The 23,942-nt window shown below is 38.6% G+C and overlaps 1 protein-coding gene across 5 annotated transcripts; it reads left to right on the forward strand.

Moving 5' to 3' along the window:
• The first annotated feature begins 8,077 nt into the window (after positions 1-8,077).
• sgsm3 (small G protein signaling modulator 3) lies at positions 8,078-23,271 on the forward strand. 5 transcript variants are annotated; one of them, XM_042002269.1, is made up of 22 exons: positions 8,163-8,326; positions 15,177-15,275; positions 15,869-15,952; positions 16,089-16,174; positions 16,807-16,870; positions 17,415-17,626; positions 17,795-17,902; positions 18,062-18,205; positions 18,367-18,562; positions 18,776-18,921; positions 19,139-19,372; positions 19,566-19,748; positions 19,906-20,061; positions 20,175-20,229; positions 20,338-20,387; positions 20,572-20,724; positions 20,826-20,896; positions 21,140-21,188; positions 21,389-21,474; positions 21,603-21,725; positions 21,819-21,879; positions 22,314-23,271. In XM_042002269.1, the coding sequence occupies exons 3-22, from the start codon at positions 15,946-15,948 to the stop codon at positions 22,395-22,397; spliced, it is 2,268 nt and encodes a 755-aa protein (XP_041858203.1). In that variant the 5' UTR covers positions 8,163-8,326; positions 15,177-15,275; positions 15,869-15,945; the 3' UTR covers positions 22,398-23,271. The 5 variants fall into 5 exon arrangements, with proteins under 5 accessions (XP_041858221.1, XP_041858203.1, XP_041858212.1 ...); XM_042002278.1 differs by having other exon boundaries at positions 15,177-15,270; XM_042002287.1 differs by lacking the exons at positions 8,163-8,326; positions 15,177-15,275 and adding an exon at positions 8,078-8,155.
• Positions 23,272-23,942: the final 671 nt, after the last annotated feature.

The following is a 23,942-nucleotide window of genomic DNA, read 5'->3' on the forward strand; positions in this document are numbered from 1 at the left end:
TGGTTTAACGTTTTATATCAGATGATGGCTTTGGTTGTAATAATCAGGTTTTGTTGTTGTTGTTTTTTGTGTTTTCCAGAACATGCACCACCCTTTTCCTGCTTAGTGCCTCTGCTTGTTTACTCATTTAAAAAAAAAAAAAAATGACCCATCCTTGCATTGCATTTTTTTATACTTAAAAACCAGCTATAAAATCTTGAGACCAAGTTTGTAATGAACAGGAAACCAATCCGAGTAATGCCAGCACTGTGTTATATGATCATACTTTTTTGTATCCTATAAGAAACAAGCTGCTGCCTTTTTATTTCTCACCAGTTGCATATGAAGAAAAAGAGACTGTACTATACCCATCGACTAGAAATGGCAATAACAAAGCTTGTAGGAAATAAAGGCATGAATCACTTTTTTAAAAATCTCAGAGAGAGAAAAGGCTTTACTTTGTCTAAAAGATAAAGCTACAAAAAAAAATAATAAGCCCATTTTAACATCTGAGCTGATCTGATTTTAATATACTTATATAGTGACATCTAATCTGCTGTTAGTTCTGAGACAGCAACAACATCTATAAAAGACTGAAAATTGTTTTCTTTAGCAATGAAACTATTTTTTTTTAGAGTGGATATTTAGGCTTGTTTTTATTTTACCTCTAAAATCTTAAAATGAGTGGCTGAGACAAACACAAAATAAGACTTGCATCCACAATGGCACCCATCCATCAGACAGTGATGTCAGGTCTGCACACAGTGACAATGATATTAGTATTCAAGACTTCCCAGCATTAAATGAATTTCTCTAAATTCATTTTCATGTTTCTGTTACACACATACACAAATAAAAATGGATGCATAGAGATGTGCAAAATTAGTAAAAGCACAGTGAAAAGATACTTTGACCTGTTGTAACACAGAGTTCATTCCTCTTAAATTACACTGTAAAAATCTTCTCTTGTTCCTTTACATGTGGTTGAAGTCTTTCCATCACACCCTGAATACAGGAAGACTGAAGACTGGACATTTTATAATAATCTTTTTCTATCAAGCTGTTCCATCTGCTACTTTAATGATATGAATGAGAACTGGCCACCCACATGTCTCTCACTTTTTTGCAAACATCCACTGAAAAATTAAGACAGGATAGCATGCTAAAGGGAAAAAACTTTCAAATTAAAAGGTAAAGTTATCCAGAGAAGCACTGCCAACAAGATTTGAATGTACAGCAGCCTAACTTGTGGATATGTACAAGGTTTAAACTGTTATTTGAGCATAAATTCAACGGGAAGCCTTTATTAAATACACTGCATGCATAAAATTATATTATCATAATGTCAAAAAGAAAATTAATTCAGGCCACAAATGTGCTTATTCTCTTAGACATGGATGGTGTATAAACGTGCTGAGAGGCACATATGCCGTGCATTTCCATGTTTGTGACTGTCAGTAAATGTTCATCAAGATAAAGGTATTTCATTTAATGTTTTAAACTCGCTCGGTTGAATTTAACTTTACCTGCAGGCAGAGTTATTGAAATCCTGAAGTATTACTGGTTTTTATTGGTTCAGACACCCACTGGGATGTTTTTACTCACACAAGGTTTTAATGAAGTCTCAGTAGTAACATTTCAATCAGTATTAGCATCCACATCGCATCCAGGGTTTATAGAAAATCTTTGTTGCATAAAATTGCTTTTAAGAGCCTTATTTTATTATTTTGTATTGTTCTCTTTTTTTAGTTATGTTTCTGTACTTCATACTATTTAGTGTTGAATTTCCATAACTCTGGCTTCTTCTTCTGTCTTGTAGTGGAGCAGACTTTTAATGAGTTCATCAAGGGCCAATCAAAAAACTGTTTTTATTTGAGACTGAAAATGTGCTTTGCTCCTACACTCCCACTAAGAAGATCAGCGACATTAAAAACTCCTGATGTATGTCACCGGAACTGATTCAGCTCATAATGACCTGGACTGCAAAAGACCTCTAAATGTGTCTTTTTGGATTAAACAAGTCCTGTAAAATGCAAAGAGAGAGCTCAGTGGTTTGGATTTGTATTTTCCAGTAAACAGTCTTCAGTAATAGTTCTCAGAGATGCACAAGATTTAGATTGAGGGAATTTTGAGGCAAAATCAATACCTTGAATTCTTTGTTGTTGTTCTCACACCTGGATTATATGTTAGCTATAAGTCCTTTTATTTTGTTATTAATTTTTTTATGTGGTTGACAGATGGATGCTCAACAGTCACTAAAAACAGAACGCCTTAGCAGATGCTTCTTCATGGAATCAGTGGGATTCATAAAATTGTGTGTAGTTAAGTCAGGAAATTCAGTTAATGTTAATATCACACAACAAAATGGGAAAAAAATATCTTTAGTAATTTTAACTATGGAAAAACACTTGAGTCATCACTTTTTTCCCAGGGATTTTCAAGCCCTACAATGTCTATTGAGTCTATTTATAATGACAATAAAAAACAAACAAAACAGATCTAGCAAGCAAAAGCTATACATTTATTTATGTGTTGTGGAGTTCAGAAGAGACCAACAAACAACTGGGAACCAAAAAAAGAGAGAAGAATCTCAGAATGCACAATGCATACTGTCATGCAGCTGCAGAGGGTACAAGCTTACCCACAAGTCCATTAAATCTCAGATAGTTGAGCAGGGCGTAGAATTTGACATAAAATGGGTACCTTAACTGGCAATGCCCTGTGCAGCACAGCAACAAAATCTTATCAAACTGGTTATGTGATCGTTGCAGGGAGTCAGCTTCCATGAACTGGACCTAATTAGTAGATCAGCATTCAGTACATCACCTTTGATGTGGTTGAACTGCAGATTTGCAGCATGGATGTGCACAAGTCTGCAAAAATGATCTGTTGCACTCATGTCAACATGAATTGAACTGAGGCAGTTCTGAGAGCAGAGGAGGACTCTCACCCATTTAGTTTACCCATTTATGGTGTTCCAAGTAAAGTGCTCAGTGTGTTTATGGCTGTGACCTCTTGGATAGACATACAAAGAACCTGCAGTGTTTATCAACAGGAAGTGTTGACATAAAGGGGGAAAGACTGTCTCTATCATCTGATGTGTAACAGGATTGCAGGAATCCATTTATAGTATCAGTGAATTTCACTGCTGAGTGTTCTTGCTGATTTTTATCTGCAGTGGTGCTGCAGAAGATTTTATTTTTTTCAGACATTGGAGTGATGTTCAAGTTATGAACATTTGTATCCATAATCATTACTACAAGGAAAGCGGAAGGATTAGATGGATGTATTAACCATCTAAATAGCAAATTATTATTTATGATGTTGTATTATTACCGGGATTGTTTCAAGGGAAAAGTCAACAGACAAGAAAGCTGTGTAAAAAAGATTTTCTCCTAGATGTAGTTCTAAGGATTAATTTAGTGCTTAGGAGAGAAGCCAGTAAGTGGTTATTTTAGCTAAAAACCCATGTTAATTAGTGAAGCACTCCCATTTGATAGCTGACAGGTAAATCATTAAATAGACATGGTTTGCATATAGACTGCAATACATATGAAACTGTGGGAGCTTTTGTGCATGGATGGCAAAGATATCCTCCTCAAGGCAGTGCATTTGTCTATAGCATTGATTCAACATCTGAAATCACCAAACATCACTCAGACACAAATAATGGGTAATTGTTACAGATGAAAAGAAGGCTCTTCATGTATTATAGTATTTTATAACATTTTCGGCCAGGTTTAATAACTACAGAAAGGTTCAAAAACTTTAAAACACCTCTGGATATGACATTTTGACACCTTGACAAAAGACAGTCTGTTCATTACAGATGCATCAATGCACTGAGATGTGCATTTAGTAATTTAGCATATAACAGCTTCATTGAATGATAGTCATACACATTCTCAGCTTTTTACGCATTAACTTTACATATCAGGCTCTCTTTACAAACTGATTGTTTGGTTACAGCCATTACTGTCAATGCCGAAGAGTCTGCGCACCCATTATTATTACAACTATGATGTAAGTCAGCATTACGATCAAGGACACACTGCTCTTATATCCTCTTAGGAAGCACTTAGCCACAGATATAAACCTCCTAGATGTGCCCACCTACACATTAACATGTAAACTTACAGCAAGTCACAATCTATGCTGAATCTTTTGTTATTTTTTTTTTTCAAACGTCTCTATAAAACCTCTTTTATCAAGTACTGAAACTTAAGATTTAGATAAAAAAAAAAACCCCATAAGAGTCCTTACAATCTATACTTCAGGAAATTGGCCTCATTGTGTTATTTCGGCAGTCAGAGAAAGTCACCAGTATTAGTTGGAAATGAACACTGAAACTATAGATCTGGCCGAAGAAAAGTTCAGTAGTTTATAAAATGAACCCAAGAAATATGTTCAAAAGAAAAAAATTCACTGCTTTTTTACATTTTTGTCAGCTGTGACTTAATCTGAACATACACACACATAGACTATTACACAGATACACAAACACACTACGGATTAGCACGTTAATGAGAATTATTCTCAAGGTCACACAGCACATATAAAAAGAGTGATAGGAGGTTAAAGGGATTTATGTTGCAGCATCATCCATTCATCTGTGGCTATCACAAAGTTTACTAATGGCTACTCTTCTTACCACATGACCACAGCAGAAGGACAGAATCAAGCAGCGTAAGTGCTGCACATGCAGCACATCACTATGGCAATAGCATGTTGGAACGTGCGTCTTACATGTTCGCTGCTGTTGGATTCAGTGTCTATGGTTTTTGTTAACACTTTACAAGGTACCATCAGAATATTGTAAAGGACATCACACAACATTTTTTTTATTATTATTACAAAGATGGAGAGTCCTTTTATGGCAGTTACGTATTGATTGAGCTGGCTTGTATCGTCACACCAATAGTATTTTATATGCTTCTGTGAAATTATGCTGCAGCATCATGATTGCTATCCTCCCTTCTTTAGCTTTGTATTTTATACCCCACATTGAAAAAAAAAAACAAAGAAAAGGAAACAAGCTACATTCTTGCCTCTGTTTCCATCCAGCATTATCTGACCCTTGCAGTTGCAAGGGTTTCTTTTTGATCAGACAAAGACCACTGGGTGACAGATGGTGTGACCAACCGGGCAAAAATATGTCAGATTGTCAGATTGAAATGTAAGATTCATATAGACCTCCATCATTCATTTAAGCCTCTCTATAGAAAATATCGTTTTACGCTTTCAAAGAGCCCAGAAACAAGACAAAAGACTGCCAGGAACATGATTTTTAGAACAGATCTTTTTTTTTTTTTTTTTTTTTTAATACCGGTATAAATTATCTTTTTCTAAATTACCTTTTTTTGCTGCATGTTTCACCTGACATTCAGTATAGTTTTGAAACCACAGTCGTAAATACCACTCTCATTACAACACCCAAGAGAAATGACTTACCAATGCAGTGTGTAGCCACAGAGCCCCTTACCCTTTAACTTCAATCCTCATCACAGGAGAAGCCTTCTGAGAACAGGGTAAACAGCCATGTAAAAGACTTGTAATCCAACCCCAGACACCCAACCTGACCTGGTCTATCCTGACCTTATTTGCATACATGAACTAAATTATGTCAAAGGGAAAGGCCACGCCAAGCAAGTTACATGAACTTGTTCAATGAGCTTAGAATTTGCCCTGTGCAGGTCCAGTATGACAGCAGAGGCATGTAGATTTATGTATGTTGTGGATTAATGGTTTAAGGTTATCTGCAAATGAATGCAAGTTTTAAAAAGTGTATATAAAGGTGCACACCCATTGTAATTATATGAAATATACATGTGAAATTGGATAGACAAGTGTTGCATTTACAAATTCAAACACATAAACTGATGAGCATGAATGCCACACTGGCACAGGTCTATCATGTTTACATCAATGTGCATATAAAGGGATGTGCATGCATTTGCTTTTATGGTCTAATCTACTTAAATATAGCCCACATGCATAGTTACATGTTTACGGCCTCATGCAATGCAACACTGCTATCTTCTGTCCTGAAAAATAACTGCAAGACTGCAGCAAACTGATCTAGTGTGAACAAGTACTTGTTTTTACTCATATTTTCAGTAACATACTGATTCATCTGGTTCACCAAAGTCTTTTATGTGATCCAACAAAGAGATTGATAACCTTTGTGTTCCTGTATATGTGTGTACAAGCTTTTGAATTGTCTAAAATTCCACCCACTAGTACAAGACTGTGTTTTTTTAACATTTGCCTCCCCAAAAAATGCTTTTTTCAGCCCACACATTCTTTCTTATTCCTCTTCATGTATTTTCCACAGCTTTCTCTTTGTACTCTTTGCTTTACCTGTTCCCTTAATCATTCCCTTTTCTCTTGCCTCAGTCACTCACACAAGCATACAGACACACATCTCGTTAGCTGAATCTTTTTGTCATCCTCCTGTATTTTTATACCTCCCTTATGGCAACATCATCTCTCTTCCCCCACGTTCCTCCCCCATGTATTCTCCCACCTTATATATTTCTCGATCTCTGTCTGTCTCCTCATTCCTCCCTTGGCATCTCTCTCCGCCTCTCTCTGCCTCTGCCTGACGTCATGGTAACCGCAGTGTAAGATTCAGGGCTTGCTTGACAGGGCACATGATTCTGTATGTATTAAAAAAAGAAGGATGGCAAAGACTGCCAGACAGATGAGCACTAACAGAGGTGGAATAGGGGGAAAGACATGGCAGAATACATCTGAGCCACACCCACATTGCTTTGACATGTCTGGGGAATGAACTGTTTAGGCGCTGGGCAGCAAGCTGTGGGCAAGGTCGATGGCTTCAGCTTTTTTAATGATGTGAGTCATTCTGGCATGGTGCGGCAGACTGAGCATGCAAGCTTTGCAAGAGGGTTAGAAAGAGAGTAGTGTCATACTGATGTGTCAGCAGACAGAAGTAAAGGGGAAGATGATTTGAAGGAGAGAAGGACTGAAAGGAAGGCATATGTTTTTGTTTTTGTTTTGTTTTTTTCTTCAGAGGAACAAGTAAGTTTTCACTAGATGTACACATGTCCAAAACAAAAAAGACAGAAAAAGGTGAAATTCAGCAAAAGAAAACAGGAGAGGAATTATTAGAAATAAATGGTAAAGTGTTGCATAAATGCAATGAATAATGCCAGAGCAAGACACAATGTGATTAGCATATGAAGGTCCTCAGCTGGGACTTAACGGGAAATTCAAATGCTGCCTTTTGCTGTGCAAAATTTTCAGATGCAGCATCCTAGTATTGCCTTCTATTATGCATGAATGTCCACAGTGATAAATTGGTGAATCATTTGGGTCCAATTCCTATTTGCTTTCCATTTGATAAGCTCAGATAACATATAGGCCAGTTTGTACTGGGTCCACACAACTAATCATGGTCATTTTATAAGTTATTAAACAAAACTATATCATAAGATTCATTAATGAATAAAACATATTTGAAAAGTGTGCCAATGTCAAGAGGTCTCACTGTGCATGTGACATTTTTTAGTAATAAAAACAAAATTAGGCTTCTAAACTGAGGATAGAGCTGATTCAATCTCAGTATAACTCATCAAATTATGAAAATTCATAAGGGAACAACCCAAGAGCCAGTAGCTATATAAATTATTTTTTACAAAGAAAACCACTGTAAAACTGTAAAACAACCATAAATTGTCAGTCAGGAAACTGGATTAATAAATATTTTAACAAAATGTTGGCCTTTTTACTGTTCCTTTTCTTTTTTCGGACAATATTAATCACAATTTCTCTAGCAAGATTAAAAGAGATGATACAAAGAAGGGGCACAATAGTAAATAAATGTAAAGAAGCTAAACTTAATGTTGAAATTATAGAAATAAAGTATACACTAACACACAACCATCGACAAACCATCCCTAACAAATTGTATATAATATGCAAGTTCCGCTGTTTAACGGAACTAGTTTATTTCTAAAGTGCCGTGAATGACGACCGAGACAATAATGAATGAATGGAACAAACCAGCGCCACGTCGAGTGCCTACGTCAGTTATCCTCGCGGAAGGATATAGTTTACTAAGCTGTGAAGTTCCGGGTTCTGGAACTTCTTGTCAGGGTGGAAAAGGAACGTGGAAAGCCTTTGGGGGCGTAAGCATACGCAAATATCTATGGGCGTAAGTATACACCGGAGCCACAAGTCGCATCTAGCAGGTGCACAACCTAGAGATAAGTCATAAATACGAGGCGAGTAATGACGTAGTATATGGTGTTTATCATTATTCCAAGGACAGAAGGTATCGTCACTATAAACCAAACCCTTGTGCTTTCACTGGAATAATGTCACGGTAAGTAATATGAGCAAGCCCTGTCATAGCGTTGCAAATAACTGTTAGCGCTACAAGCTACACTTAGCTTTTAGCTAACATCTGAGAGTGGAAATAAGACCGCATATCCCTATGTTAATAGAGTTTTGTCATATGGACGGCATAGCTTACTTTTGCGCTCAGTGTTTTTTCTAGCTGGCGTCATTTGTAAATAAATGGCGAATTAAATGTGTGGGACTAGAATTTAAAATGCAGTGTTGTCGTACAGCATCTGACTTCCGTTGTGGCTTACTGTCACGTTTATCACGTCACTGCAGTTTAATTTAACAGCTGTTTGATGTTGTGGTTTGTATTATGCAAAAAGTACTTTAAACTCTCGTGTGACAGATTGTTTGCATCACGTGTAAATTTGACGTTAGCCTTTTCGAAATTTGTATAAACCCTTAACGAAAGAATAATAAATAACACATACACACACACACACACACACACACACACACACACACATATATATATATATATCTATATATATATATATATATGTATATGACAAGACTGTTAGTTGTGCATAGCAAAACTTCCTTTTACTACACTAAAGAACATTTAAAAGGGGAACTTGTTGCTTTACATATGTGTCCTTATGGCATTTTGATAATAAAGCTTTCGTTCTGCAAATGTACCAGAATTATCTCTACTGCGCTGTCATATTCCCCTGAGCTCTAGGAAGTTGCATTCTTCTCATATTACTATGCTTACTTAATACACGTGGCAATTTGTGTATGAAAGATAAATGCCTCACCAATGTTGTGGCTACTCTTGAGAAACAGGTGATGTGTATTAGGAGGAAGTGGGGTAGTGCTCATTGAAAGAGACATTTCGAGCATCAGACTCCATGATTTAATATAATAATTTTCTTTAGTGAAGTAAAAGGATGTTTTGCAGTGCACAGTTAAGTCTTCTCTGTAAAGCAGGATGTTACTGCTGTTGGTGCAGCAGGGTGTTGACCACTAAGTGCAAACACAGGTGAGCACTGCCGCACCTGTATAATTGAGATTTTTCTTGTGTTTTTGTTGACTTTGATATTCTTCCTAGAATTGATTTCAGCATTAAAATGTCAGGTCCAAGATTTACATCATTGGGAGAACACAAGTATATATATATATATTTACATGTTCTTATGTAGTTTCAAGTAGTGGAACAACAAGTGGTACAAAGGGAGATTTTTCAGTTCCATTTAATGACATGTTTCATAGGTCTTTTTTTTTAAATATAATATATGTTCCTTGCATATTAGTTCTTGTTTATAGGGTAATTTATATTTTTGGAGTTGGGTGCAGTAATGTAAATTGATTTGTATGCTTTAATTGCTTTCTAATCTCTTATTTGTCAATTCTATGTGATGTTAAAAAACAATTAGGCAGTATTTAAAAACTCAGTCTTGTATGTACGTAAAGGTTTTCATTTACATTGCCTGCCCAAAAAAGAAGTCATCACCTTAATTTAGAAAAGAAAAATAGGTTAGAGCCTCCCATTTAATAATTACTGCATGGATGGTTAGGTTTCAGCTGGCAAGTTATTTAACCCCAAACTCTTGCAATCTGTAGCTTTTCATTTCTTAAACAACTACACATCCTACGGTCCAAAAAGAGGATGTCAATCTGTTTCAGAAGGGTCAAATATATTTGCATGCATCAAGCAAATAAAACATATAAGGAGGCTGCTGAAACTACTCAAATTTGATTAAGAACTATACAATGCATTTTTAAAACCAGGAAGGGTAGTAAGGAACCATCATCCTCCAGCAATGAATTTTGTCAGGAAAAAAAAAGTCTTGAATAATTGTAATCGGATGATCGTTTAAACTTTTAGGGAAATCAAAGATTGAAGAAAAAAAAAAAAAGAAAGAAAATAGAACTCACGACTTTGCTTAAGAGTAAAAGTAAGAGCATTTCCACACACACAGTGTGAACAGCTGTGTAACCTGAAGAAAACTGCACTTGGTTAGGTCTAGGTTTAGCAATATTATGAACCCAAAGAATTAGTTCCGCTGACTACCTGAATATACTGAAAGACCAGGTTATTCTATCAATGGATTTTTTCTGGGTCTGTCTCAAGGTCTTCTCCCACTAAGACATGCATGGAAAAACTTCCAAAGGAAGGCAACCAGGAAGCATCATAATCAAAAGCCTGAACTGTCTTAGCTGAGTTCTTAAATGCCAAGAAGGTGGATATAATTCAAGATTACCCTGGATCCCTGGATGTTTGGCTTTTCCCATGTCTCTAAGGTTTAGCCCGGCCATATTCAGATGGAAACTCATTTCACCTGTTTGTATGTGCAGTCTTATTCCTTAAGCCAGTACACAAATCCCATGACCATTGATAAGGATTGCAATGTAGATGGGACAATGAATGGAAAACTTTGCCTTTTGGCTCACAGCCATCTTCAGCATTCATTTGCACAAAAGTCAAATAACAAAAAAAAAAAATAAAAGAAAAAAACATAGTTATGTTTAGATCATAGAGGCCATTCCTTTCTGTTGCTCCCCTTCATGTCGCTCAGGAGAACAGTGTGCCCAAGGGGGCATCTCTTCCAAAACATCGCCCAACATCTCCAATAAAGCCCGATAATCTGAATTGTTGTTCAGTGGAAAAGCACAGACTGTAGTCAAAGACTTCTTTCCTGCAGCTCATAGCCACAAGAGGGCGATCCTCTCGCTCACAGGCGTCAAACTCTGGTCCTCTAGGGCCCCTATTTAGGCCCGAGCACCGAAGGCGGTGCGAAGGCCTATTGTAATTGCTCCGTTTCTTCCTTATTCTTCTTCTTCTTGTCAAAAGTAAATTGCATTTTAGGGGACCTGAACATGCACGAAAACGCGCCTAATTTTGCGTACCCCCCCAAGGGAATGTGTAAATTTACGTATTTTGTGGTGCTCGGGACTGTTCGGGCAAAATTGAATGAGAGCGCCACCTATTTATGATGCCCCGCCACTGCACCTCATCAATCTTTATGAAAATCGCTACATGTATTCCAAATGTTTGGGCGAACAAAAAATCCTCTTGGAGTAACAGCCTAAAACCAACAGGAAGTCGGCCATTTTGGGTCAAAGTCGCCATTTTGGCGTTTTACTGACATTTTCAAAATCTATCTCCTCCCAGAGATTTCTTCGTACCGCTACCAAAATAGCTCAGGATGTCCAGAAGACATGTCTCTTTAAAAGTTATTGAAAGTTTTCTAATAGGAGAAAGGGCATGGAGGGGGTGGGGCCTCAAAGTTTGACGTCTCGCCATGAAGAACGAAAGTGATATAACTTCCACATAAAACAATATATCTGAACCAAAATGGCCATGTATGATGCCAGTCCCATCCTGAACAAAACTACATGTCAAAATTTGGGTTATGAATTGGCCACGCCCCCTGGTGACAGGAAGTCATGGTTTTTACTCGAAGACCACCTTATCTAACGTTTTGGACACAACCAGGTCCAAACTGGGTCAGACAGTACAAAACAAGTTGGTGATGATATCCAGTGAAAACTGTTGCTCTATGTTGCAGGGCGAGACCGTGGCGCCATGGCGAACTTCGATAAGACGCCATGACATCATTAATCACTATAAATCCCTCAATTTTGATCCAATCCCCATCAGACTTGCAGGGATTAATCAGGATCCGGCCCTGAACAGATCCATATGACCAATACCGGCCCAGCCCTAAGCCCCGCCCACTTCCAACAGGAAGTGCTTTTTGTCAGACGCCGGGGTCCATCTCCTCAGGAATGACACTTACACACTTGAAAGTGCTTCACAACAGGTCAGACCCTTTCATGATACCACAATAAAAATCTCAAGTTCCTTTGCCAAACGTAACCATGGCGAATAGTGGTCCGACGCCATCAAACAGGAAGTACTTGTAACTGACCCATTGTAACGTTGATCTCCACCAAACTCGGCAGAGAGGACCGCAGTCACGCCGGGAAGTCAGCCTCATTGACATATGCTGCAAAAATTGCAATATGGCTCTATAGCGCCCCCTACAAATATTTAATTGATCATATCTGCCAACTACATAGACCGATATGGCTGAAATCCGGTATATTGATAGAACTTGGAAGGATGTACAAAAAAGCCTCTTGGACCTATATGATATCTTCAACAGGAAGTCGGCCATTTTGAAAAAAGTGTCATTTTTGGGGTCATTTTTGCATGTTTCTTTGCCTTGCATTTGAACGAACTCCTCCTACAGATTTTATCGTATTTACGTCAAACTCAGTCTGAACACTCCAGAGGCATGTGTGGTTAAAAGTTATTGAAAATTTTCTAATAGGAGGTGGCGTTCAGCAGCGGCGCCTCATCAAGTTTTGATGTTTCGCCATCAAGCATGGAATCCATTATTTCTGACATACAACACTCAGTCTGCACCAATCTGCCCATGTTTCACTTAAGTTCCATGCCGACCACATCTACATGTGAAGATGTTGTCACCGGGACATTGCTCAGCGCTGCATGGCGAGACCATGGTGCCATGACAAGCTTGGATAAGACGCCATGACATCATTAATCAGTATAAATCCCTCAATTTTCATCCAATCACCATCACACTTACAGTGATTAATCAGGGTCTGCTCCTGAACAGATACATACAACTACTTCTGGTCTTGACCTAAGCCCTGCCCACTTGAAACAGGAAATGCCCCTTTCAGACACGCGGGTCCCTTTCTTCAGGAATGAGTCTCACACATTCTAAAGTGCTTCAGATAAGGTCAAACCCTTTCATGATACTACAGAAAAAAGCCCTCAAGTTCCTTCGCTAAGTAAAACCATGGCGAATGGCGTCCACCGCCATGAAACAGGAAGTACTTGTAACTGACCCAATGTACTCCCGATCTCCACAAAAGTCGGCAGGGAGGACAGTGGTCAGACCTGTATCTGATTCAAATGGACATATGCTGGTTATGTGGCTCTATAGCGCCATCTATAAATATTAAATCTATCAGCTCCAACCACTGCTTTGACTAACATTGATGAAATGTAGCATATTTATTTAACATGCCAGGAAATACAAAAAAGCCTCGTCGAGTCCTGATGTTGTCAACGCCATAGCCGCGCCCCCTGGGAATAGGAAGTCCCACCATTTTAACCCTTTATTATCTGTAAAACCAATTCAGACTCATTAATATCATCCTGCATGAACTCATGGTTGAAAATAGAACTGAATTCTTGCAGCATCATGATTAAAATAGTTTCCTGTTCCGCTGGAGGGAGGCTGCTGGCTGATGGGGCGGTACAATAGGCCGAAGCGGCGCCAGAGGTGCGAGGGCCTCCAACGCTGCTTGCAGCTTTAATTTGCAGGTTGTTTCCTTACTCAAACACACCTTACCGAAATGAATGTGTCATTGTTAAGAAGCTGACAAGAAGCTGTTGGATCCATTTGATTTAAATCAGGGTTTTGTAGCAGGGAAACAACAAAAACCTGCAGGATTGCAACCCCCGAGGACCGGAGTAGAACTCCAACATTGACACATCAGAGAGGGCGTGTGAATATTTTTACGTGGACACTTCTCCCCTTGGTTTTATCCAGAGAGAAAAATGTCTCTAGCCCCTCTTCAGAGGTTTGGTTACAGTATCAAGTGCATGAGGGTGAACCCAACTGTATCTAGTTAGGTTCAAAAGCAATTATATCTAGTTGGGTTCCCCACTGGATATAGTTGGGTATCACTGGGAATTTGCACACTCAGGCATTTACCCTTATCCTCCACCCAACTCATACAGTCCCTGACTTCATTTTCCTCTCAGCAGGTGGTGAGTGTAATTTCTTGTGGCTTCTTTGGATTGAGTCTCAAAGCCAAGGCACAGCCATATGGCGCTTGCCAGTGAGGAACCTCTATTAAACAGCCACCCAAAAAGGGTTGCCCCAGTTTCCAATTTTTTGGTCCCCCCCCTTAGCCTGGCTTTGCTCCATTAAGATCTTTGAATCACTTTTAGGCTGACCCAAGAATCTGAAGTGTTAATTTGAATAAGGATTCAGGAGAAAGAAATAATGAAATGGGATGAAATGTCTCAGGTTTAACCTGGCACTTTTCTTTTTTTTTGGTATTCACAGTCAGACCATCAATACCAGCAGCAGTTTGCAGGAGTTCTATGGTGTTGGTTTTCTTGGCTTGTGATTAAACTGTTAATATTCTTGTAAGGGAGCAGCTCTAAAATCCCAGTACTCCCCAGAGTTACAAACAGAGCTTCCCTGAAAGCACTTGGCCATCCTCCCGACCTCAAATTGATTTCTCATCTCTCTTTAAGTCCTAAATCCCCCTTCAAATGCTGCAAGCCTGCTGCTGGAATGAATCATTTTGGCAGGGTGTTTGCATGCTGGTGAGCCTCTTTTCCAGGTTACACTTGAGCTTCTGTTGCATCTATGTTGGTGTGTGCTTTAACTGTGTTTATATGTCAAATATTGTCCCCTCCCCTGGGTAAACCGTATACTTTCATTCACAGCATGACCACTTCCCTTTTACAGAGATTTTGGTTTCTGTAATAGTGAGATATCTGCGTTTGATGGATGGGAACTGAGATTAGTAAGATTCTGTTTCTGCCAAAGACCCAGCACTGTAATGTAGCTCCTGGTGCAGTAGTACATTTTATTGTGTGCAATTAGCACATTTTGGCTCAGTGGATTTTTAGTCACAAATTTTTGACAGTGTTCTCACATAATATGAGGAAACTGGTTCTTTTTAAAAGCAGAGCATGTACACAAAGTAGATAATTAGCCTCTGGTAAGTACATCAGTTTTATGGCCATGAGAAAAGACACAATGATATCCTTTCTCTTTCAACAACTTTTTTTTTTTTTTTTTTTTTCCACCCTTAATATAATAATACAGAACCTCCTGAATCTACTTCAAGTGACGCCAGAGGAAGAAGCATTGCTTTGTTACACAGCCGTTTATTTAGAGACTGGACAATCTTTCTTCAGTGGTAAGGTACTGTGCTACTATTTAGGAATAGCGTTAGAGTTTAGCAAGTTAAGCAAGTTTTAAAGATAATTGAAATTGGTATAAACAAAAGCAGCTGAGAGATGCAAGACTATGTAAAAAAAAAAAAAAGGATTTTAAATGCTGCATATGACTTAAGACGAGTAAATCGCAGTGCTTTTTGTAGCAATTAACTTAGTGGTGAGCTGATTGCAGTTAAAGATGTTTTTATTTATTTATTTTGTTTTTTTTTTTTTTTTTTATCTTTGGTACAGTCCTGTGTCACTCTTAAATTGTCCCTGGGAGTGAGTGTGAGTGGTTATTTGTCTTTCTATGTTGGCCCTGTGATAGACTGGCAACCTGTCGGGGTGTACTGCTAATTGCTGGAATATGCTCCAGCTTCCCCGCGACCATGAACTGGAATAAGCGGTATAGAAAATGGATGGATGGTACAGTCCTGTGTCATTTTAACCTAGAAACAGCTACAGCAGTCTGGGGTTTATTGTAATTCTCATTTTAAGGATGGATATTTTTGCTGTTTAGATGATTGAAAAATCTAACTTTTGATGTGTTTTTTTTCCCTCCTCTCTCTCTAATTACAGAGTGTGTGTCAGCTGATGGGCTTTCTCCAGAGTAACCACAATCTCTCCATATTTATACCATTAACTCAGTCAACAAAATGTCTGGTAATAATTTGATCATTTTTATTTTTAGTGGATAAAATGGATATGTTTTTCTGTTTATTTTTTATTTTTCCTTTTTTTTTTTTTTTTTTTTACAGTTTATTGTGTTTCTGGTATAAACTCATTTTTTCTGTGCTAGGCACCTACACACCAGCTCCCGGTGGACCGTTTTCTGCTCTCACCCCGAGCATGTGGCCCCAGGACATTTTGGCCAAGTACCATCAAGTAAGAAAGTGATTTTAAAAGTAGTCCGAAAAAATTGACAGTTTACAGACAATACGCTGTAACACATCTGTAATCCAGGACAAAATGGATAAAACCACACTTAACAATAGATAAAATGTTAGAAATAATAGTCTTTATGACTAAAAATATGAAGTCATTGAGGAAATAGCCTCCCCTCTTCTAAAACCCAACAAGGCTGCTCCTCTGACTGCAGAGAAAAAGGAGTTAAGATACTATAGACATCTATGAGGAAATTACTATGTTTTTAAACACGATATGTTATTACTGTGTCCCTAATGATTGTATGGTCTCATTTGCATGTTTCTTTTTAATCTTTTTTTTTTTATTATTAAAACATTATGTTCTTTTTTTGTAAACTGTGGTCCAACTTGGTGTGAAATGGACTTCCCTGCAGGAGTTGAATTGTGGCCACAGTTCTGTCAGATCCACTGTTTGCTTGCAATGTGTCATTTCTGCGTACTATCTCGGGTACAGATGGCTTTTTTTGCTCTGCTACTCAGTAACATTTTAATTATGTCGTTGACCTGTAGCCATCTTGAGCCACATGTGTCACTTTTTATGTTTATTCTGCAGTGAGTTGAGAGCTAATGTTAAAATTTTTGTCTTTGCAGAAAGAGCCTGCAGACCAGCCTGAACTACAGTACGATGAGTTTGGCTTCAGAGTAGACACAGAGGGTAATTTTTTCCTCACACAATACTTACATTTTTCTCTCCATCTCACTTTTTTCCCTTCAACAGTACAACTGAATTAGTATTGAGAAGAATTAAATCTTTGTATGTGGGCATAATGAGCACATTATGAACAAAGATCAAGTCCATGTGATCTCAGAGTTGTTCTTTCACCACTTTTTCCCATGTTGATGAATGGAAAATGTGTTTTGGACAACTTCTGTAATCTGATTCAGACGTGTCTGCTTAATAGTTAACACATTATGTGTTCCAATAGGGAACATTTGGATTTGTGATAGTTGTTATTGTCATTTAATAGCTTCTGCATGTGCTGCTGTTGTTTTTTTGTTTGTTTCTTTATAAAAAGAGAAACTCTTCCTTTGTTGTCTCTGGGATGCTTGTTTACACAATAATTTAAATCTTTTTTTAATTGTTTTCAGTATTCTACTTTCCTTAAAGAGGTTGCACCACAGGACCAACCATCGTTGTGATTGTAATTTAAAAGAACAGACACTTCTAAAGCTGGTCTTATTACCTCTTCCTCTCTCAGAGAGTGGGGAGACCAAGTCCTGGCTGGGCACTGAGGGCTCACCTCAGCGTGAAGACCCCCAGCAGCGACTGCGCTGGCAAGCCCACCTGGAGTTCACCCACAACCACACAGTGGGTGATCTGACTTGGGATCTTATCGATCCTGTCCTGCCACGTTCAGACCGTCTGCGTTCCCTGGTGCTTGGCGGCATTCCTCACAGCATGAGGCCACAGGTAAGCAGGTCCACTGCAGTGGTGGACTGTTTTTTGGCATTAACTAGAGGTTTGACAAAATTCAATCAAGTACAGCCCAAGTTAGGCAGATACTGCCAGATGTAAATACGAATAAAATCTTCTGTCTCTGTGATCAAAAATAAGCTTTAAAGATGTTCTATTTGTTAGCTATGGATGCGTCTGTCTGGAGCATTGCAAAAGAAGAGAACCTCAGAGATCTCCTACAAAGAAATCGTCAAAAACAGCTCTAATGATGAAACTACCACAGCAAAACAGGTAAAATCCCTGACTGTGTTTGCATCTTCTCTGTGTGAACACAAACACAGGATAGAACATTACTGTCCATTAAAAAAAAAAAAGAAACACTCAGTGGAGTCAGAAATTACTTTGCTGCATTGAGATAATAATAGTCTTCTATTTATTTCTACCCGTCAGATAGAGAAAGATCTGTTACGGACTATGCCATCCAACGCCTGTTTCAATAACTTGACCAGTGTTGGAGTACCCAGGCTGAGACGAGTCCTGAGGGGCTTGGCGTGGCTCTACCCAGACATCGGTTACTGTCAGGGCACTGGCATGGTGAGAACACACAATTATTGTATACCAGCTGCCTGACTAAATGCATTTTTTCATTTACACTTTAACTTTTACAATATACACTTGTAGTGACAGCATCAAATCTACATCACCTCCGTGTTTTGTGTTATCAGTCTTGTTTCTTAATATCTTCATCCATCCAGGTCATTTCCTGCCTGCTGCTCTTTCTTGAGGAGGAGGATGCGCTGTGGATGATGTGTGCCCTGATTGAAGACCTCCTTCCTCCATCTTATTTCTCCTCCACTCTGTTGGGAGTCCAGACAGATCAAAGAGTTCTTCGCCAACTTATTGTTCAGTACTTACCAGCCCTTGACCGTCTTCTCCAGGAGCATGACATAGGTAAAGATGGTGACAGTGGGATGCGTAGTATCAGAGGTAACAAGGGCATTTGAAGAAGATTTGCCTTAAGGATTAGGGATTGGATTAGGGAGTTTAAAAAGGGAATTTTTGTCATGAAAGTTTTTACTGAGTCACATCTCTTGAATTAGATGCCACATCTAATGAAATATATATCATGTACAGTGTATAACACCTTCTTCTTTATACGTGTAGAGTTATCGCTGATCACTCTGCACTGGTTCTTGACATCATTTGCCAGTGTGGTGGACATCCGTCTGCTTCTAAGGATCTGGGATCTGCTCTTTTACCAAGGCTCACTGGTGCTCTTTCAGGTCACACTGGGCATGCTGAAGATTAAGGTATGGCACTACACCTTCTATACTTCTCTTGACAGTCTGGAAAGTTGTACCGTGAATAGAAGATAATGAGAATGAGTAATTAAAACCATTAATGCCAGCAGATATTAAACACAGCTTGGAATGACTTCTTCACAAACCATCCCCCAGCCGTTCAAATTACTGACAAAAGCTCTTTATATTGAGTTTTGTCCCTTTTTTTTTTTTATTTCATAACTAGGAGGTGGAGCTTGTGTCATCAGAAAACTCTGCGTCTATTTTTAATACTCTGTCGGACTTGCCAAGTCAGCTGAGAGATGGGCCGGCAGTTCTTGGGGAGGCCATGAGGTTAGCAGGGACATTATCTCAAGAAACTCTGGACGCTCACCGACACAAACACCTCGCCTATATCCTAAACGAACAGGCTCAGCTCAATAATGGAAACAGTACAGCACTCAACACCAGTCTCAACAAGGTCAGTCTGAGTTAACTAAGAACCATTAGCCTGCTGAAAAATATTATCAGAGATTAAAGAAGTGATGAAATTAAGTGATTAAATTAGGTAATTAAGTTTGGTAAACTAGAGTCTTGTGGTTTGGACATAAGTCTACCTAACTTTTTGTTGGGTAAAAATGGAAAGGTTCTCTCCTGTGTTTGAATTTTTCTAGGTGGTGAGGAGACAGTCCCTGCGCAGGAAATCCACTCTGACCTCTCTGCTGTTTGGAGAGGATGAAGCAGAGGCCCTGAAATCCAAAAACATAAAGCAGACAGAGTTGGTAGCTGCCCTCCGAGAGGCTATAGCCCGCACTGCAGAGCATTTCCACTGTCTGGACCCACGTCACTCCAGCACTGTGAGTCAACACTGCAGCACAGGAGCAGTGTTTTATGTCTTCTCAGAAAATTATTAGCCATTATATGAGAAACATTAAATTGGTTAGTCCTAACCTGTGAGTTAGCATTTATTGTAGAAACCTCACTCTAATGACTTCTCCCTTGTTTTCTATTTAGGAACTGACTCCAGACTACTCCATGGAGAGCCATCAGCGAGATCACGAAAATTTTCTTGTGGTGTCTCGAAACCGACGGAGACGGGCAAAGGCTTTGTTGGACTTTGAGCGTCACGATGATGATGAACTGGGCTTCAGAAAGAATGACATCATCACTGTGAGCTATGACTTAGATTGAAATGCTTGAAAACAAAACACTGCTTGGCAAGCACACAACATGTAACCAGTGACTGACTCATTCTGCCTTATTTTTCTTTCTTTCTTTGCCAGATTGTTTCACAGAAAGATGAACACTGTTGGGTTGGTGAGCTCAATGGCCTTAGAGGTGTGAATTTTTTTTGTTTTTGTTTTGTTTCATTAGCATCAAATGTTGGAAAGTGAATGAGCTTTCTGTAATCTACTGCATCATACTTCTTCTTACTCTGTGTGGCAGGTTGGTTTCCAGCAAAGTTTGTGGAGATTTTAGATGAAAGAAGCAAGGAGGTGAGAATGCATTTCCATTTTTATCTTGATTAGACTTGAGTGTTTCTGACTTGTCTGATGTGCACAGCTGATGCCCAATGCCATGTAATGTTTGTACATCTTTCATCATCTCCTTCTAGAGACTGCAAAATAAATTCAGGCAGTATAATGGACATTGACACAGGCATCTTGTTTGTGTCCCCAGTACTCCCTAGCTGGCGATGACTCTGTGACAGAGGCAGTGACAGACCTGGTCAGAGGCACTCTGTGTCCAGCTCTGAAGGCCATCTTTCAGCACGGACTGAAAAAACCATCTATACTAGGAGGGCCGTGTCACCCGTGGTTATTCATAGAAGAGGTAGATTTTTCTTGTTTTTTTCTGTCATTGTAGAACCATAGTTCACATTTTCATCAAAGTCAATAAGTAACGTACGATTCCGCCTTCTGCTTCTCTCTCAGGCAGCCAGCAGGGAGGTTGAGAGAGACTTCAACTCGGTATATTCTAGACTTGTGCTGTGCAAAACATACAGGTAAATAACATCTTTTGTGTTTTTTCTATCACCCAAAAGTGAATTATGATCTCCCGGTGCACTCTGGGAGTCAGCTGACTTTCCTTTGCAATAGATGCAACATATTTATAGAACTTGACCTACTTTGCTTGCACAGCGTCTTGTGTTTTTACTAGATATAAGGGAGTAAAAGATAAACAGAATTCTAGTTTTCAAACAGTCCAATAAAATAAGTATTAAGTCATTTTCTTTGGCATTTACCAGGTTAGATGAAGATGGGAAAGTACTAACACCAGAGGAGCTGCTGTACAGAGTGAGTCAATCTGATTAATATGTATTTTGTTTTTGCTTTTTAAAAGGGGGGAAAAGAGAATTTATTTTAGCTCAACATTAGGGTTTACGTCATTTCCCTTGGCTTCTGTTCACCAAAACCAAACTTGTTAAATAAATTAGGCCAGCAATGATAAAAAATTACCAGGAAGTGAACGAGTGCCCTCTGCCTGCTATTCCCAGGCGGTGCAGTCAGTCAACATGAGTCACGACTCTGCACATGCTCAGATGGATGTCAAGTTTAGGTCCCTTGTCTGTGTTGGCCTGAAGTGAGTTTTCAGCACACACATGCTCAAACATACACACAAATTTGTCATTTTACAAATCTCTGCAAAGTTCAGTTTTAGATTAAGAGTGTTGAAACCTTCAGATTAAAGGAAAAGTTCTGTCTTTTCAGTGAGCAGGTGCTGCATCTGTGGTTGGAGGTGTTGTGTTCCAGCATGGCTGCTGTAGAAAAGTGGTATCATCCCTGGTCATTCCTTCGTAGTCCGGGATGGGTCCAGATCAAGTGTGAGCTCAGGTATTAAACATGCAATACAGTGAGCAAACCAATCATGGTCAAAGACATAAAATAAACCCAGTGGTATAACAACCATTTCTGTTGTGTTCTCAGGGTCCTGTCAAAGTTTGCCTTCAGTCTCTCTCAAGACTGTGAGCTGCCTGACAAGAAAGAGGTGAGCCTTGGAGATTTTTCCAGCATTGCAACACAGACCTGAAGGATGCATGTCTTATTAATAGACACAACAGCATGTTAGAATTCAGGAGAGGAAAAAAAAACTTTTGACTTTTTGCTGTTTCAGAAATCTACTTTTCTGAAAGCAGAAGTTATGGATGTGCTGGTTCAGCATCACCTCTTTAGTTTGGATGTCTAGGTAACGTGTATGAGACTCTGAATGCAGTAGTTTAGTCATTAGACAGCTTGACTTAGCTGGTCATTTTGTTACTCTGTTGCAAAAATCAGCTCTGCATATTAACCTTTACTTCATCTTTGAAATGAAGCAATACTTTTAAAAGGAAAAAAATGGCCTCATTCCTGTTTTATTTTTTGTGGTAATACAAGTCCCTTTATGTGGCTGCAGTTGATTTAGACTTTTTCATTTGTCTGCAGGAGAAGGAGCAGAAACCTCTAAAGGAAGGAGTGCAGGATATGTTGGTGAAACATCACCTCTTCAGCTGGGACATTGATGGCTGAAGACAGAAATGGCTAAAACTTATCCTGAGCTTGGTATCTGTGTATATTTTATGTCTCTGTGGCTGTTGTTTACAGCAGCAAATCAAACTCAGACACTAATGTCAGCTACAGCAGGTGGCTCCTTTACACCCTTTCCCTCCTGTTGGCACTGACCACTGAAAACACTCAAATAATGACTGAAACTAGTAAAGTGAAAGTGGTTTGTTCAGGACTTGCTGAAGCATGGGAACATGTTGGTTCACACTTTATTTGCACCCTTTAAACAAGGTTTCATAACAAGGTTAAATATATAAATATATGAAACTTCTATAGTACAGAATGGTCTGTACTACTTTCCCAACAAGAGTTTTTTTTTTCTTTGTTACTCACTACTTAGTCCATTCAGTCTGCTTAACTTTAAGAGTTAGACATTGTCTTCTTTCTCGCACATTCTGTTAATCACTAAGAAACAAGATTTTTTTTAACATAATCCTTAATTCTTCATCACTGTCAATTCCCAAATATCAAGACCAAATGGAGCATTCCTAAACACAGAGTTGTAAAGATATAAACTATTTTTGAGAGTAATGCTACTTTCCTCAATATCCTGAGATCTACAAAGTATTTCATGTTAACCTACTGTAATGTTGCACATGCCAACTAAAGCCTTTTCATTAAAAACTATGTGTGCTACCTTGACAGTGGTAGTGAAAATGCACTTGTATAATATAATGTACACAAAGTACATACTTTTTGTGTTACATAATACATGATACATAAAATATAGATGCATATATATGATCTATACTTTGCTGTTTTTCTTTTTTCCTCCTTGTAAATGGATATATTTGTTGTTTGTGACTAAATGTGGCAAGGTAAAGGAAATTAAGCTTGGGCTTTCATGCTTCTCATTTGTGACAATGATTTACCAACTTTTATTCAAAAATAATACTGACCTTCAATGATTTTGTGATGCAGTGGAGAGAATTCAGAACTTAGGTTTTGCACTGATTATCTAAAATAACCTACACATGTTACTCGATGCAGTCTAAAAACAGTTTACTTGCAAATGTCACTTTTCAAAACAGTTTTCATTGAATGTAAAGTTTTTAAATTAAGATTTCCAACTAGTATTTATTTTCTTTTGCACAGAGAACACAATCAGTTTAAATCTCTTGGTCTGTATTATTTTCCTTTAAAGAAAAATGACACTATAACCTTAAAAATTTACACATACACTACAGGTCTATCTACTGAAAGATAATCTGGCCACCAGTCACCTCCTTCCACCTTTTGATATAAGTACTCAACACTTAAAACACATAATTTTCAAAACCACCACTCAGAAATATACCTGTAATAAATACATATGTAAAATAATAATGAATTCCTCATCACTATGTAGGTAGTTGCCTTTCTTTCAAGCTCAGGTCCTCTACCAGAAGCCTGGAAGCTTTAAAGCTCTGCAGAGGACCTTGGCTGTTCCCATGATTGTGCTCTTCTGGACTGAGATGTCTGATGTTTTTCCAGATATCTGTTGGCGTCTGTTGCCTTCACCTTCCAGGC

The sequence above is a fragment of the Melanotaenia boesemani genome, chromosome 2 (genome assembly GCF_017639745.1).
Source record: "Melanotaenia boesemani isolate fMelBoe1 chromosome 2, fMelBoe1.pri, whole genome shotgun sequence".
In the NCBI taxonomy this organism is placed as follows: domain Eukaryota; kingdom Metazoa; phylum Chordata; class Actinopteri; order Atheriniformes; family Melanotaeniidae; genus Melanotaenia; species Melanotaenia boesemani.